The sequence below is a fragment of the Marmota monax genome, unplaced genomic scaffold (assembly GCF_021218885.2).
Source record: "Marmota monax isolate L192 unplaced genomic scaffold, Marmota_monax_Labrador192_F-V1.1 WCK01_AAM20220418_F8-fsc00062, whole genome shotgun sequence".
NCBI classification, from domain to species: Eukaryota; Metazoa; Chordata; class Mammalia; order Rodentia; family Sciuridae; genus Marmota; species Marmota monax.
In genome coordinates this window covers 1,536,492-1,551,901 of record NW_026695221.1, presented here as the reverse complement: position 1 = coordinate 1,551,901, position 15,410 = coordinate 1,536,492, and the positions used below count along the sequence as shown (strand labels likewise).

General features: G+C 40.5%; 2 protein-coding genes across 5 annotated transcripts in view; one reads left to right on the top strand and one right to left on the bottom strand.

The window, feature by feature from the left end:
* The window catches only part of Jam3 (junctional adhesion molecule 3), a 74,019-nt gene extending 67,936 nt beyond the window's left edge, over positions 1–6,083 (top strand). For both annotated transcript variants that reach the window (XM_046432803.2, XM_046432804.2), the window contains exons 6-9: positions 602–701; positions 2,073–2,202; positions 2,290–2,344; positions 2,773–6,083. In XM_046432803.2, coding sequence (XP_046288759.1) covers positions 602–701; positions 2,073–2,202; positions 2,290–2,344; positions 2,773–2,808 — 321 coding nt within the window. In that variant the 3' untranslated portion in view covers positions 2,809–6,083. The remainder of the gene's footprint in view (positions 1–601; positions 702–2,072; positions 2,203–2,289; positions 2,345–2,772) is intronic.
* Positions 6,084–6,583: 500 nt separating this feature from the next.
* The window catches only part of Ncapd3 (non-SMC condensin II complex subunit D3), a 79,010-nt gene continuing 70,183 nt past the window's right edge, over positions 6,584–15,410 (bottom strand). For all 3 annotated transcript variants that reach the window (XM_058575301.1, XM_058575302.1, XM_058575303.1), the window contains 6 exons: positions 14,322–14,504; positions 13,518–13,684; positions 13,114–13,253; positions 12,117–12,194; positions 7,465–7,687; positions 6,584–7,386 (listed from right to left, as the gene is read on the bottom strand). In XM_058575301.1, coding sequence (XP_058431284.1) covers positions 7,278–7,386; positions 7,465–7,687; positions 12,117–12,194; positions 13,114–13,253; positions 13,518–13,684; positions 14,322–14,504 — 900 coding nt within the window. In that variant the 3' untranslated portion in view covers positions 6,584–7,277. The remainder of the gene's footprint in view (positions 7,387–7,464; positions 7,688–12,116; positions 12,195–13,113; positions 13,254–13,517; positions 13,685–14,321; positions 14,505–15,410) is intronic.

The window sequence follows — 15,410 nt, the reverse complement described above, 5'->3', positions numbered from 1 at the left end:
ATAATGGCATTGTTATTATGGTTTTAGAAGTCTTTATTTTCTAGAGACGCATATTGAAATATTTATGGATAAAACATGTCTGGAATTTGATTCAAAATAACCCAGTGCTGGTGGTGGTGGGAAGTATATGAGGGAAGGAAACAAGATTGGTTATCAGCAAGTCACCCCAGACTTTGACAGCAAGATGGGGTTGGTCTGTATAATACTCAACCATACATGGTAAATAGGTGGGTCTTAATAGGATCCTTAGTATTTGTTTTGACAAAGTGTTGCCTAAGGAGCAGTCCTGGTCAGAGTCCCTTCACCAAATAACAGCAAAGCACACACAGCTTCATGTTTTAGATGTTGCTGGCTTTGGCACCTCTGGATACTAAGGGGAGCTCATTGTTGGGGAACTCTTAGGCCAGAGTGTTAGGAAAGCAGGTGAGGGAAGAAGCCAGACAATGCCTGGGATGCCACAGGAAAACTAGAAGCAAATTAGCAGATTCTGACTACATTCTGGACTCAGTAGGACCTTGGCAGCTTTACCTTCCTCACTCCTATCCCTTAGAGGGCTGCCCTTATGATTGGTCTCAGTATTTACCTTCATTTCTTGAAACAGGTTTTCAACGCTGTTCATAAGGAGGACTCTGGGCAGTATTATTGCATTGCTTCCAATGATGCAGGCTCAGCCAAGTGTGAGGAACAAGAGATGGAAGTCTGTGAGTTACTTTTTGGAAAGATTTTATTCAAAGACTGGGAAGTGAATAGAATATTTAAAATTGAATATTAGATGGTCAGTTTAGACAATGTTCTGCCATAGGTCGCCTTTCTTTTGGAGCTGACGGGATTCACCAAGATCCCTGGGGGAAGTTTAAGGAAGGAAGAGAAAATGCTATATCTAGATAAGTAGGTCTCTAAAAGAGACCTTCTGAGGTCTCTTGGTGCTGGAAACATGACCAGTCATGTAACTTTCACAGAGTGTAATTAATGCCCTTTCTCTGGTAATTGATAGAATCATCAAAATACAAGGTGGTATAAGGCTTTTGGAAAATTTTCCAGTTACAAATTTTTTTCAGGAAACTGATTGACACTGTTTTTTTTTTGTCCAACTAATTTTACCCTGCTCTGTGATAATGCCCTCTCTAGGGTACTGGTTATAAGGGGAGGTTGTTGGAAGGAAGAGGGAGTAGATGGGGTATGTCTGAACCACTTGGGGAATTTTATGACCTTTTCCCTCTTTTCTGTTTGCAACAGTTGCAGAGTAGGGTTTCAAAAATTGCTTGATGATAAGAACCATTTGGACCACTGTTTAACAGAAAGATAGAAGAGCCTTCCCTAGTTATATGCCAGAAATTTGTGTGTATAATAAACAAGCATTCCAGTGATTCTTGTCTATCAAATTTGGGAAACTGCTCTAGGGCTATTTTCTCCTGAGTAAGAATCCTGAGTTGATAGTTTCCTGCACATTTTTACATGCACTGTTATTTGCATAAAGGAAGCAGCCACTGTTGTTCTCAAATTACAGGTGACCAAAGTGCCTTTGCCCAGTGTAGAAATGAGAAAAAGGAATGCAGGGGTTATTTTCTAAGGGGGCTTAAAAATAGGAGGCCTGCTAATGGAGTGAAAGGGCAAGTTTTCATTTAGTACTTTTTTTCTTTTAAGGCTTCAAATTAATTTTCTTCCCTTAAAATAGTCCACAACAAATAAGGGTTCTGGAAATTAGGATTTTTTCCCCTTTCCTTACATTCCCTGGCTCCTAATTCTAGACTTAATATAACCATTTCTTGCATTAATAGTATTCTCAGGCATTTAGCCAGAGGATTTTAAAAGATGAGCCCCACTTAATTCAGTCTTCATTGTGACTGCATTTGAACCATTACAGTCTCAGTACTTTATACATGGTATCAGGGGTTGTGGTGTCCTGTGTGTTCTAGTCTAGAAAGATTTTAAATGTTCTCAATATACTCTCCTGGCTAGGGTAGACATGAGAGGGCAGAAGGGTAAGTGAAGCAGTGAGGCACAGGTAGGTCAAGGTTTTTTAAGAACAGATAGTGTGTATCATCCCTCCATACAAACCTCCTTTTCTACAGATGACCTGAACATTGCTGGAATTATTGGGGGTGTTCTGGTTGTTCTTGCTGTCTTAGCCCTGATAACGTTGGGCATCTGTTGTGCATATAGACGCGGCTACTTCATCAACAATAAACAAGATGGAGAAAGGTGAGCCTGCCTTACATGAGAAAAGCAAAGTGCAGCCTGGCATTAATATGATAAACACACCACTGAACTGCCCTCTTCTGTTCACAGTTACAAGAGCCCAGGGAAGCCTGATGGAGTTAACTATATCAGGACAGATGAGGAGGTAAGGAGGAAAGAGATTAGGTAGCTTTTAGAAAAGCTGGGGGTGGGGTGGGGAGATTTATACATTGTATCAGGGGTTGTGGTGTCCTGTGTGTTCTAGACTAGAAAGATTTTAAATGTTCTCAGTTTACCCAGTGGGAAGATGGCATTCTAGCTTGGAAATGGAGGGGCCCATGGGAATATTTCTGAGTTATATTGCAAACCCTAAGCTCCTCAACTCTGCACAGGTAACCTGTGCACAGCAGTGGCACTGACACTTTGCAGGCTCTAGTGGATGTCACTGTTTAAACGTGATCATTTCTTTTATTTTGTTTTGCCCTTGGTTTCCTCTTTGGAGACTTGTTTAGCCCCTGTGTGATTTAACCAGTTCTCTTATTTACAACCTCATGACAACTCTGGATTGCTTCTAATTTTACACTGGTTTTGCAGGGTGACTTCAGACACAAGTCATCGTTTGTGATCTGAGACCTGGCGGTGTGGCTGAGAGCATATGCAGATACCTCTACTAGAAAGAAACTCCTGTCAAGGGCAGTCATGAGCCAAGTGCACTTGGACAGAGCTAGACACTCATGCACAAGCTTTTTGTTTTGGCCAAAGTTGACCACTACTCCTTTCTTACTCTTTTAACAAGCCACACAAATAAAGGAATCTTCCACAAGATGGGCACAGTAACCACAAGGAAAAGGAACTGTGAGTTCACGAGTTGGGTCTCCAACCTATTGCTGACCCAATTTTCACATGGGTATTAGGGTGATCTGAAAGGTCTTGCCCATATCTGTTCTCCTGGGCTGGGCACCACAGATCTGATTTTGCCACTGCTTGTTCATTAGCCATAAGCACTGGCCACAAGAGGATGAGGTGACTGTGATAGCAACAATGTGAGCATGGCACAAGGTCTTCAGTTGCCATTTCCAGTAATAACTTCAGAAAAGGATTTGCATGCAGTGCCTCATTCCATGGGCCCACAGGTCTCTTCTTAAGGCTCTGGTGATCAGTGTTGTTGTGTCCATCTTGGAGAATCTTTTTGGATCAGCATTTTATAAAAACAACCAAAATCAGGAAGGTAAATGGCTTGCTGGAAGAGGGTTCTTCTTACCCAAAGAACCCTGCTAGTCCATGAAGGTATAAGGATTTAAGGAAAACTTCATCTTTGGCTAAAGTCTGAAATGGTACTGAAAGATTCTTTTCAGTGGGTCTTGCTTATTTTATAAAATTTTACATTCTAAATTTTTCTAAAGATGTATTTTGATTATTGAAAAGAAAATTTCTATTTAAACTGTAAATATATTGTCATACAGTGTTTTAAAAACTATTTTTTTTAAGAGTTTCACTTAAGATAGAAGTTCTAAGCTACTAGTATTAAATTGGAAAGTACCAATAGTTGAGAGTATTTTACCCAATGAATCCTCTCAAGGAGACTTACTAGAACATTCCTTTGTTCATGTGCTTTAGCATTTTTCATTAGAAAACTTATGCCATGTGTACATCAGACCATTGTTACTTAGGAAACTTTTAGAAAATTCCAGTCTAGCCCTGTTGACATCTGCTTGCATCTCTCCAAAAGAAACTTAGGGAGCTCTCAGGTTAGCTCTGAACTGCCTTTTCCTGAGATCACAACTGCCTGTGCCTGGAGACTGCCAAAGAAGCCCTTAGATATCTGTAGTGACCACAATGATATATTTTTGGAGTTAAGTCAGATAACACTGACTTGTAGGTGCTGGTGAGAAGGCCCACTGTGTCTTCACAGTCCTTACCACAGCTGTGTCCCTATTAGCTTCAGTAGTGTTGTGTATTTGCTGTATAGCTCTTAGAAGTTCTAATGTGGCCACTTAGGAAACTTGGTGTCTTCTGTGTGGCATCCCAGCCTTAAGGTTCCTGAGACAGACCTTCTTTTGGTTGTAGCTGGCTCACAAATCAGTGGGTCTTGCTATTTGGTTTTTAAGTTAATTTTAATTGTGTAGTTCATAAGACTGTCTAGGCCAAAGGCCATTTTGAAACCAGATCTGTCAACTTAAGTAATATTTTTAAAAGAAAATGAATCCAGCTGTTTCTCTTTGCTATGAAGAAAGCACCCTGACACCATAGGTTCTCTCTCTCCTTCATAATAAACCATTATGTGGTGGCAGCCAGTCCAGCCTTTTGAAGACTATGAGGAAGTGCAGCCAGGTCAAAACACGATGGTGAGGAAAGTAAAATGCCTGCCTGAATCAAAAGCAGTTTTCTAATTTTAACTCTTTTATCTACCTGAGACACTGTTCACTTTGTGGGAGACATTAGAAACTTGGCCTAAAAGCCTTTGTTCTTCAAGAGTAGATTTTTCAGCTTCAAATACAGTGCTGTGTTGGACTCATGATGTGAAGTGGGTTGAATCAAGGAGCTTCTCAGAGGTGCGCCTAATTCCATGTGTGCCTGGAGGGTGGCTTTTTTGTAGAATGTAGTCACCTTGTAATTCAGATTTCAGTGTCTTAATTTTTTAATACTTTTGGTTTTTTTAATTGAATACTTGAGACATGTTGACTTTGATTTAAAGTTATATGAAATATTGTGCTGTGGGATATTTGGCAGGAACAGCAGGCAACTCTCCCACACTTTGTCAGTGGTACCAGTCTTGCATTTGCATCTTGAATGCTTAGAGTTGAGACTTGTTCTTTCATGTCTGCCACCTCCTGGAAGGAAGGGGGTCACTCCCCCAGTCTCTAACTGTTGAGGAATAACATGCTAGCCTTTTTGGCTGTAATAGTGATAGGGTGTCCTTATTACCTCCCTTCTTACACCCTAGAGCCTTCTGCCCTAGTGCCATGGAAGTGGTTCTGACGCGTGGAACTTGGGAAACTGTTAACTGTAACTGTAAAACTGCATACAGAGAAGGAGCACCCATGTTTCTTTAAGATTTGAATGTGACTAAAGAAGCCTGAACAAGGATGTTCTCTGGCCTGACATGGATGTTGCTGTACATAGTTGTTACAGACTTGTACTAACACACCTATAATGTGGTATTTGTTTAAACCTCATTTATAAAAGCTTTAAAAAAAAAATCTCTTCATTCTTTCTTGATTGTGATTATGTTAACGTTCATGTGTTCTCCTAGCATTTTATTAGGCAGGTACACTGAAAAGGTACACTGTCTGCGGGGAAGTCAGTACCTGAACTTGGAACCAAGTGTGTGTTTACTCACAAGCAGCTTTTTGAGTCACTCAACCAGTGATGAAACTATCTTTGTCACAGATCATTTATGGCAGAGCTGTGGATGGAGCACAGTAACTTTCCATCTTCCAAATCTAACTAATACACATGCTGAAAACACAAATACTGCTGGGCGTGGTAGCACACAACTGTAATCCCAGAGGCTTGGGAGCCCGAGGCAGGAGGATCTCAAATCAAGTTCAAGACCAGTCTCACCAACTTCAGTGAGACCATTTCAAAAAAAAAAAAAAAAAAAGGGGCTGGGATGTAGCTTTATGGTTAAGTGCCCCTGGATCCAATCCCTGGTACCAAACAACAAGAACAAAACCCCTACAATAGTAACTTTGGGGGTGGGGATGTTACATGGTGGTAGAGCACTTGCCTAGCATGTGTTAGGTCCTAGATTGATCCCCAGCACTTAGAAAAAAATTCAGCATGAGTTATTAAAAAGACAAAACAAAATACCAATATGTTTACACTTTTGCCTTTATAATAATGGAATCAGAAAATGGAACCAGTCAGGCATGTTGACCAGCTGCTGAGGCAGGAGGATGGCTTGAGGATGGCTCAGGAGTTGGGTGGGGGTTGGGGTAGAGGTGGAGCCTGGGCAACAAAATGAGACCTTGTCTCTCTCACCCACACACCAAAAAAAAAGAAAAAAAGCCAACTGAATTTCATCCTAGGCATTCTTGAACAAACATTATTTTAAGTTCGCCTGCTAGTGCCAATAAAAACTCAAGTTACACCCCCATTGTAAAGCAATCCTTAACAGAATTTCATACAAATCGGCCTCAGTGCTATTTCACGTAAGCAACATCAAGCTGTGTTTTAAAAAGTAAAACTCGTGCTAATAAGGCTGTTATTAGAAGGCAGACAGCTTCCATATGGGAACAAAGGCAGGTGGCAGATGAACCAAACCTTAAGGAAAAACATAATCATCTTTTTCTTAACAGGAAAGACTTCGTTTCATTCTTAAATACTTTATGTAAACTTAATACAACTACCTATGAAAGCCCTGTTTCTAAAAAATCAAAAAATTCTACTGAATACTAGAAGACTGTATTTTTTATGCTTGACCTTTATTATAATTCATTTTAGAAAGCTGTACATTTTTTAAAATCTGCAATTATAAATAATAGAAAAAATATAACAATTGAAATTTTGACATTAGACATGGGAAAATATTTACTATAAGGAATTTAAACAAGCTAACAGCAGCTTGATTCATATAAAAAACTGAAATTTTCCAAGTTGTGTTCATTAAAGACCAGATTATAGCTTATCAGAATGGACTTAAATTCAGATGGATAAAATTATGATATTAAATAGCTTAACTTTAGGATAAGAAAATCTAAACCTGGCATTTCTCTTATTTCACAATTTTTTTAAAAAATATTTTTTTAATTGTAGATGGACACAATACCTTTATTTTATTTTTATGTGGTGCCAGGGATCGAACCCAGTGCCTCACGCATGCTACGCAAGCGTTCTACCACTGAGCCAGAACCCCAGCCCTATTTCACAATTTTTTAACCACATATATTATGAAGAAAAATAACACAAGGTTGGTCAGCCAAACACAGGTGAACAAATACAGCACTGGGACAGATCCTAAGGAAAAGCTTTGGTATTACACAATGAAACATTGCCTGAGGCATACAGCAAATGATTCCTCTGCCTTTCCATGCTCAGGATTCAAGAATGTTCCCTTGGGCTCTTGTCTTCCTGGACAGGCACTGGAACACACTATTTCAGTTGGCTGTTTTCAGGGGGCTCTTTCGGAGGGATCTTCGACTGGGGTTTGGGTTGTCCTTATTCCTGGCTGGAGACTTCACATTCCACTGCTGAGGCTGGGGAGGTCTAGGAGAAGAAATGAGACAGTGATTCTGAAACTAAAAGAAAAACCCTGATCAAAACAGAACTCTTTGGTAAACTTACGGTTTATCAGGCAATGATAAACATAAAATGTCATTTCCTTGACTCTGGGCTTCAGTTTTCTCTGAAAGGGAGTCAAAACAGAAATTCAGTTTTCCCAGATCTTCAAAGCCAGCTAATGTATCAGACAAGAAGGAAACTGAGAACTTGCCTCTGGCTGAAAAAGAAGTCCATGGTGTCCCTATGTAACTGACCCCTGCTCCAAATGTGACATCACTGATGGATTCTGGGGAAAAGAGAAACAGCACTGTCAAACATGGGTATGAGACACAGTCACCTGAACAAGTAAATTAACAATTTACCCCATCTAGCAGGCCTCAATCTGACCTTTCCCCAGGACTTAGCAGTGTAGAGAAACTCTTTTCTCCTGGAAGCTCTTCCTTCCTCTGACCACAGCCCTCCTCGGCTGCTCTGCAGCCTCTGTATCATCCTTGCTCCTGTCTCTTGCTTCTCACTCAACCTTCATCTTTAAGGACTCCTAAGTGCTAAGGACCAACAATTCCACTCAGAGCCCTTCAGGTCTGGGTTCTATACTCCCTATTGTTCCTCATCTGAGTTCCCTGAAGAGATATCTCTGGCTTTACCTCTGCTCCTGACATGCTCCTTTTGTATTTCCAGCAAATAGATAATCTGTAGAAATACCAGCCATCATTAGCTACTCTGCCACAGTGACCAGGTCCTGTGCATTCTAGTTTCCAAGTATTCCTCCAACCTTGCTAGCTGTATTCCTGCCTTGCCACGAACATTTCAATGCACCTCACCCCTCACACCTTTCCTTTCATGGTGCTGTCCAATTCTGTGACCTTACCTCCTCCAGCTGTATCCTTGGGTGGCTAGAGATCTCAGAGCCTAGGAATATTGACTGGGTTTGCACTAACTATGGCTGTATCTTACTAAGAACTATACCAGAACCTCAATTCTCTTCATCTCTAAAATGGGAGTAAAAATGTATCTATCTTATGGGATGGAGCAAGGATTAAATGAGACCAATTATGTAAGTACTTAATACAATATTTGGTACAAGGTAATTGCTGAAGAAATGTTAGCTACTAGTATAATTTATTAGCTACTATCCCCTATGTCACTGGAGTGACATTTAATTAAAGTCCTTTAATTAAATATATGGTAGTTACTAACTTTCTTAGGTATCTCAATGACTCTATTCCCAGGAGGGCCTAAATTCCATTCTTGGTTTGAGTTGGCCCGAGCTGCCTTTACAAACTTATATGCACACGCACACTCTGCGTTCTATCTGCATTTACCCCATCTGTGCATCACTGTTCTCTGAACTGTCACACTGTGTGCACACTCTAGCTCCTTGGCCTAGCCTGCCCATCCCATCTACCCACAACATCCCCACTGTGTAGACCACTTCCAGGGGGCGGAGCACATGCTCAACTGCACATCTGATGCCCTCCTTTCTGCAAACACATTTGTGGGGCAAGCTTAGAGTTCTAACCATTCTTTATACACTGTCACTTCTGAGTACAGACTGAACTGAACTAGTCAATGTTTTCTTGTTTTTGCAGTACTGGAGATAGAACCTAGGTCCTCACACATGGCAGGCAAACATTCTATCCCTGGGCTACACCCTCAGCCCCCTGGCCTTTTATTTTATTTATTTTTTTGAGACAAGAGTTTTGCTCTTAACGAGGATGGTAAGTTCAAGTTTGCCTTGAACTTACCATCCTCCTGCTTCAGCCTCCTGAATAAATGGGATAACAGGTGTACACCACCACACCCAGCCTAGTCTGGGGTCCTAAAATCTACTGCAGTGCTATGTACCTGAGTGCTACTCAGAATTCATTAATAGTGGCAGAAAATTCTATCTCCAGTGCCTCCATTAAAGTAGCTCAGCACTTTTTTCTGTTCCTGTGAATTTTCTCTTTCCAGTGTTGTCATCTGGAATTCCCCTTCCATACAGATTACTTTTCTCATTCACAAATCTCTATATTCCAGGTGATATGTTTCCCATATTTACAAAAGAATCTATGTTATGGCTCTTACATTCCCAGTACACTCTCCTTAGAATCAAAGGCAGAAGGGTCTTTGCTGCTTCCATTATTAAAGCAGTGAGAGAGACGTGCTAAAATCCCCCACAGATTTCTAGTTAAAACTCTAGCTCTGAAAATGATTCCTTTCCACTTAGCAAAACCACTGTGTGAACACCACTGGTGGGCTACAATGGTTGAGCTGGGTAGTCATTTTCCTACTGTTTTTTTTTGTGTGTGTGTGTGCTAGGGATTGAACCCAGGGCCTTATGAATGCGAGGCAAGCACTTTAGCAACTGAGCTACATCCCCAGCCCTCTTCCTACTGGTTTTGCAGAGTAGAGATCACTTCCTAACAGTCACCCAACTAAACTTTAGAGTCACCAAAAGAATTTGTATTCCCAGACCATGCTGGAATCAGCACTGAGTGCTCTTAGTCTCTGATAACATTCTCTCAAGAAGGAGAGTTAATAGGAAACCATTCTTTAAGCATTTCTCCTGTTTCACAAAAGAGATGAATAGAAGTTGCACCAATAGAAACATTACATTCTGCTGCCTGGAGAAATAGCAAGTGCTCTCCTGACCCAGTGACACCTGAGTCTTATTTTCAGTGTGGAGATGAGTCTACACATGCAAATTAAAGTGGCATTAATGTACCATGCCATGTTTCACTGCTGAGGAACAAATGCTGCTAGGAAACAAAATGAAGACTGAAATCAGGGACTCATGAGATAAGCATAACTAAAATGAGATGTATTCTTCCTGTTTCTTCAGCAATATGGCACCTAACTACCAAAATAGACACATCTGATACCCCTGAGGCAGGAAAAGAACCGAGAACATATATAAACTTTTTCTCTTTGAAAGAGGCTGGTTATTTTACATATATAACATTACACATGTGAAATATACAGGAAGCCATCATTACCCACTGACTGTCATCCAGTTGTTTGAGGAGAGATGCAAGGTGGGAATTCTGTCATCCATGAATCTCCCTTAAAAGAGGGCCCTGTGTAAAAACTAGCTATAACCCTGTAAACATTCTAAACCACAGTATCACAGGTTAATACAATCAAAAGCAAGCAGCTAGGACACAGGAGGTATGCAGTAGAAGTGAAGTGACTACAGGTGTGACAAACAGTGGCCAATCTTGTGTAGCTCTCCTACCACAGAACATCTTAGCACTATGCTCATCTCTTAATGCCAGGATCAGAGGTTGCAAAGATGGGCTGAAGAGGTGACACAGAGGTTGGAATCAGAAGCTTGAGCTCAGCCCCCAGTTCTGCCACTGAATAGATCTCTACATTACCTCCCATGTCCCAGGCTCTGTGGTCTGTCTTGTGGAGACAGGAGTAGAAAAGCTTGCAAACAATTAGCAAGATTGGAGAGAAAATGGACAGAAGTGTGATGAGCACTGCTGAGAGGATCAGAGGGCCATGAGGGGTGCCTGCTCTAGTCTGAAGGTTCCAGATGAAGACATGGCATGTGAAGCCTGTACATGGCTTGTACAAGTATCCAAGGGGACTTCACATGGCTGGGTGCATAAAGTGGGGACATACAGAAACACATCAGGCAGCATTTGGAAAGGACAGTACATATTTTGGACAGTAACAGTTTCCTTATAATATAGGTTGAGTGTACTCAGCCGGAAAAGTGGAAATCTAGAATTTTCTAAAACCTGATATTTTTTGATGGAAAAGTAAGTAGGAAATTACATGTGTGACCTCTTAAGATGGGTCACAGGCACACTAAAAATATTATATAAAATTACTTTGAGGTTATGTATACAAGGTATATATGAGACATAAATGAATTTTCTACTTACTCTTGGGTCCCATTCCCAAGATACCTCATTATGTATACACAAATATTCCATAATCCAAAATATCTGAAATCTGAAACACTTCTTGTCCCCAAACTTTTGGATAAGAGATCCTCAACCTGCATAATCATTTTCTCATAATAATGGTTTTCATGGAGTTTGAATTAATAAGAAGTTATAAAACAAAAACTGGAGGGAAAAATACTCTTCTTGCTCACCTCTATTTTGAAATGAAAAGAATGGGACATTAGGAAAGAGCAACTAGTGGGGAATGAGAAGACAAAGGCTCTCAACATAGGTAGGATATAATCCTTGACACAACACTAGACTGCCAGCCTCAGTTTGCTCTGAAATGGAGCTCTATGACATACCAGGCACCTGCCAGAGCTATCCTCTGACCTTTCCCTAGGGCAGCCCAGCTTCACACACCAAGTATAGCTGTCCAGGCAGGGAGGTGGTGACAGGGCTGCCTCCACAAATGGTGCAGTCTGGGTCAGTGACCTGAACTAGCTGTGCCTCAAGCTTCACATCTGTCACACAGGATCCCTCATAGGTTGTTGTGAGATTTAACTGAGTTAACACACATACAAATATTGGGGAGACTATCCAACAATCCATCAGTCAGTGCTCACTTAAGTAAGCATATGGCACCTAAATATTGTAGTGAAATATTCAGAATGAAGCAGTCTGAATATTGCACTACAATGTGGCCAATTGTCAGGAGAGGCTTTATCCAATTACAAGAACTATCTTTCAAGAGAAAGAATGTTAGCACAACTCTATCAAATACATGACTGTAGGAGAGAGCAGGAGAAGCCAAGCTTATTCAAACTGGCTACTTACTCTCAGGGGTGCTGATTGCTCTTTTAGTTACATGGTCAATAGCTCCATTAGACTCTCGCTCCAAGCTGTAGGAAGATGCTAGGATAAAATGGAAAAGTCTTATCTGTTTTAAAAAAAAATAACAACAAAAAACCCAACACAATATCATAGAACAAAACAAGCAAATGAGAAAACATAAGGTATGTACAGCAAAATTAAAATCACTAATGTTTAAAGTGTTCTCATAGAGATGATTCAGAAAGTACTACAAATAAATGATACAATGAACAAAAACATGTTCATTCTCACTAGGATTCCAAGAAATGGAAATTAAAACCATACCATTTTTGGTTTACAGAGCTTAGCAAAGACAATGGAAAATTATAAAACCAGTGTTCCTAAGCAAGGAAAAAGACATTCGTGCACCATATGACACGGATTATGGATGGTTCGATACTACTAAAACTTTTCAAATATTCATAGCCTTGGCTGGAATTAATCTTAAGGATTACCCACATACAAGGGTATATGTGCAAGGATACTTATTGTGACATTACTTACATCAAGAATTTGAAAAACATCTACACTTTCAAGAGGGCAATAATAAATAAATGTTTTGATCTTTCCAAAATATTGAATGCTATAAAGTTACTGGGAGAAAAGTTTTGCAAGTTCATGAAAAAAACTTTCACTATATATTATTACAAGTGTGTGCAGGGAAGCAGGTTATAAAGCAATGCAAACTACGATCCCAATTTTATAAACAAAACATAGGTGTTTGTATGAGGAATAGAAAGTCTGAAGGACCAAATACCTCTCTACTGTGGGTGAGTTTTAAATTTCACTCTATTTCCCAAACCTTTTAGCATAAACATGCTTGTTTTCTTATATATAATCCTAATTACCCATTTAATGTTATTTGTTTTAAAAATAAGAAAACAAACAATTTAAAGAGGAATGAGAAGTAGATTATTTTTAAGCCACATGCTCTAAGTCTGGCACCAACCCTAAGGCTTACCAGGGCTGCACGGGTTTTCTGGGCTTCCAGAATTTAAAGTGAAAGGCAACACTCCTAGGCTCCGACTGCGATGCCTATTCTTTGATTCCACAGCTTTCTTTACAGAATTCAGGATTGCAATGGTACTCAGGGACATTGGCCTGTGGAGGACAAAATGCCACAGACACTGACTCTCAGTGCAGACCACAGTGTAGGTGGCAGTGAAACACTGCAATCTCTGCCCACATCCTTTCAAATGCATCACTCATCCACTCTCTTTCCAGTCTCCAAGGGAGGGGTGTGGAGTAAGGTGTCAGAACAAACACAGTGACAAGACTCCCAAAGCTGATGCCTGATGGGACAGAAGAGACGCCTCTGAGAATATCATGAGACTCAGCCTGTCACTGCCTCAGTGGGCTCCCTACCTGGCTTTGGGCATTAACATCTTCAGAGACCCGGTTTCTGGTGTGTGAGGCAAAGTCATTGTGTGGCCAGTGCTAGACCCAGGTGGTGTAGGCCTGCTTGTGGCTGGGGATACAGTGGCATTTTCTTGTCCATCAGGAACTGGCATTGTGTCTAATTCCAGAGCAACCTGTTAGAGAAGATGAATGGAATCTTTATATGTTATGAACAAGTCCATATGTAATCTATTTTAAAATATACCAGACGTGGGCAAGTACAAGTTTCTCTTCAAAACAGAGAACTATCAGCAAGCTGCCATACAGAGATGCTGTGACATTAAAGAAAAGAAAAAAAAAAAAAGAAGTTTTTTGTCCTCATCACTTTTTAATGCAATATCTGCCTAGATTCCTCAGGCAGTGGGAATATTGTGCTGCTAATGCGAGCAGCAGCTAAACCCAGATGTGCCCCCCCCAGGGACAATATGCTTTTAAAAGAGGGAGCTGCAAGAAAGATTGCAACATACTAAGATTCACAGATGTCTAGGATTCAGTAGTCACTGTAATCAAAGATCAAATAAATTTCCCAAGTTCGCCTTATGGGCTTTCACACAACTATTTCTCCCAACTATTCTTGTGGTTTCCCAGCAAGGTCCTGTGATAGGCCTGTGGGCAGGGAGTCCTCAAGCCACTGGTAGATCCATCACATTTAGCAAAGGAACACAGTGGCAAGATTCAACTCTGACTGACTTCTGGATTTTGGGGAATATTGGAAAACCCACAGAGAGCAGCCTGGATGGCTGGTCTACCTATGGTGGGCTTCCCACCTACCTGCATGGCTTCTGCCCTGTCACCACCTTCAGTCATCCTGTTCTCACTGGCCTCTTTGACCAGTTTTTGCTCCTGGACCAGCTGTTCATTATACTTCTTCATGTCGTACTCAAGCTCTGATGCCAGCTGTTTGTCAACTGCAAAGAAATCTTTGATTTCATCCCGATAATCTTGCATCACCTCCTAAAATGAACCCAGAACCATCCTTTAGTGTTTTCATGAATAAAAAAATAACCTGTCGGGGATGGGGTGGCTCAGCAGTAGAGCACTCGCCTACCATGTGTGAGTCCTGAATTCAATCCTCAGCACCACATATAAAGAAATAAATAAAAGAAAGGTATTGTGTCCAACACTACAACTAAAAAACAAATAAATAAATATTTTTTTTTAAAAAGAAATAACCTCTCAGACACAACTTGATTAATAATAACTGAGACAGTAAGACTTCTATTACGGCAGCAGACTGTTTCTATTATAGTAAATAACAAGTTACTTAACATAATGGAATATTCTGAGAAAACACTAACTATAATTATACTGACCACACAAGCAGGTGATCATGAAGTGATATATTAACTAGTCCTTCTGCTCTCTTAGGAATCTTCCTGTCTATCCACCAGAGAACAGGCAATCACCCAGGTTCCTGATCAGAGAAAGACATGGCAAAGGCTCAGAGACCCTTGCAGTAGAATATAGGAGGCTGTGCAGCCTACAAGCTGCTTATACATCCACATTAGCTTTCCCCACTACCACACAGGGGATTACAACTAAGGTTCAAATCCCATTTTTTCTGAAGATTTTTTACAGAAAACCCTTTATCACATCTGGGTAAAACCATTCTTGGGTCTTAACGATGGTAGCTAGAAACAAGGGCTCTTGGCTAACAGAAATTATTTCACCTAGCACTATTAGAGAAATAAAAAAATACACTACAGCTCTAACGAGGAGGGAAGCCTAACAAAGAGAAGGATATCCATCAACTTTTCCAGCTGCCATGAGGAGATTCCACAGATAATGATAAAGCAACCCTGCAAGGTGTCCTCTGGCAAGTGCTCAGAAATAAGAGAATGACATGATTTTCTTAAATGT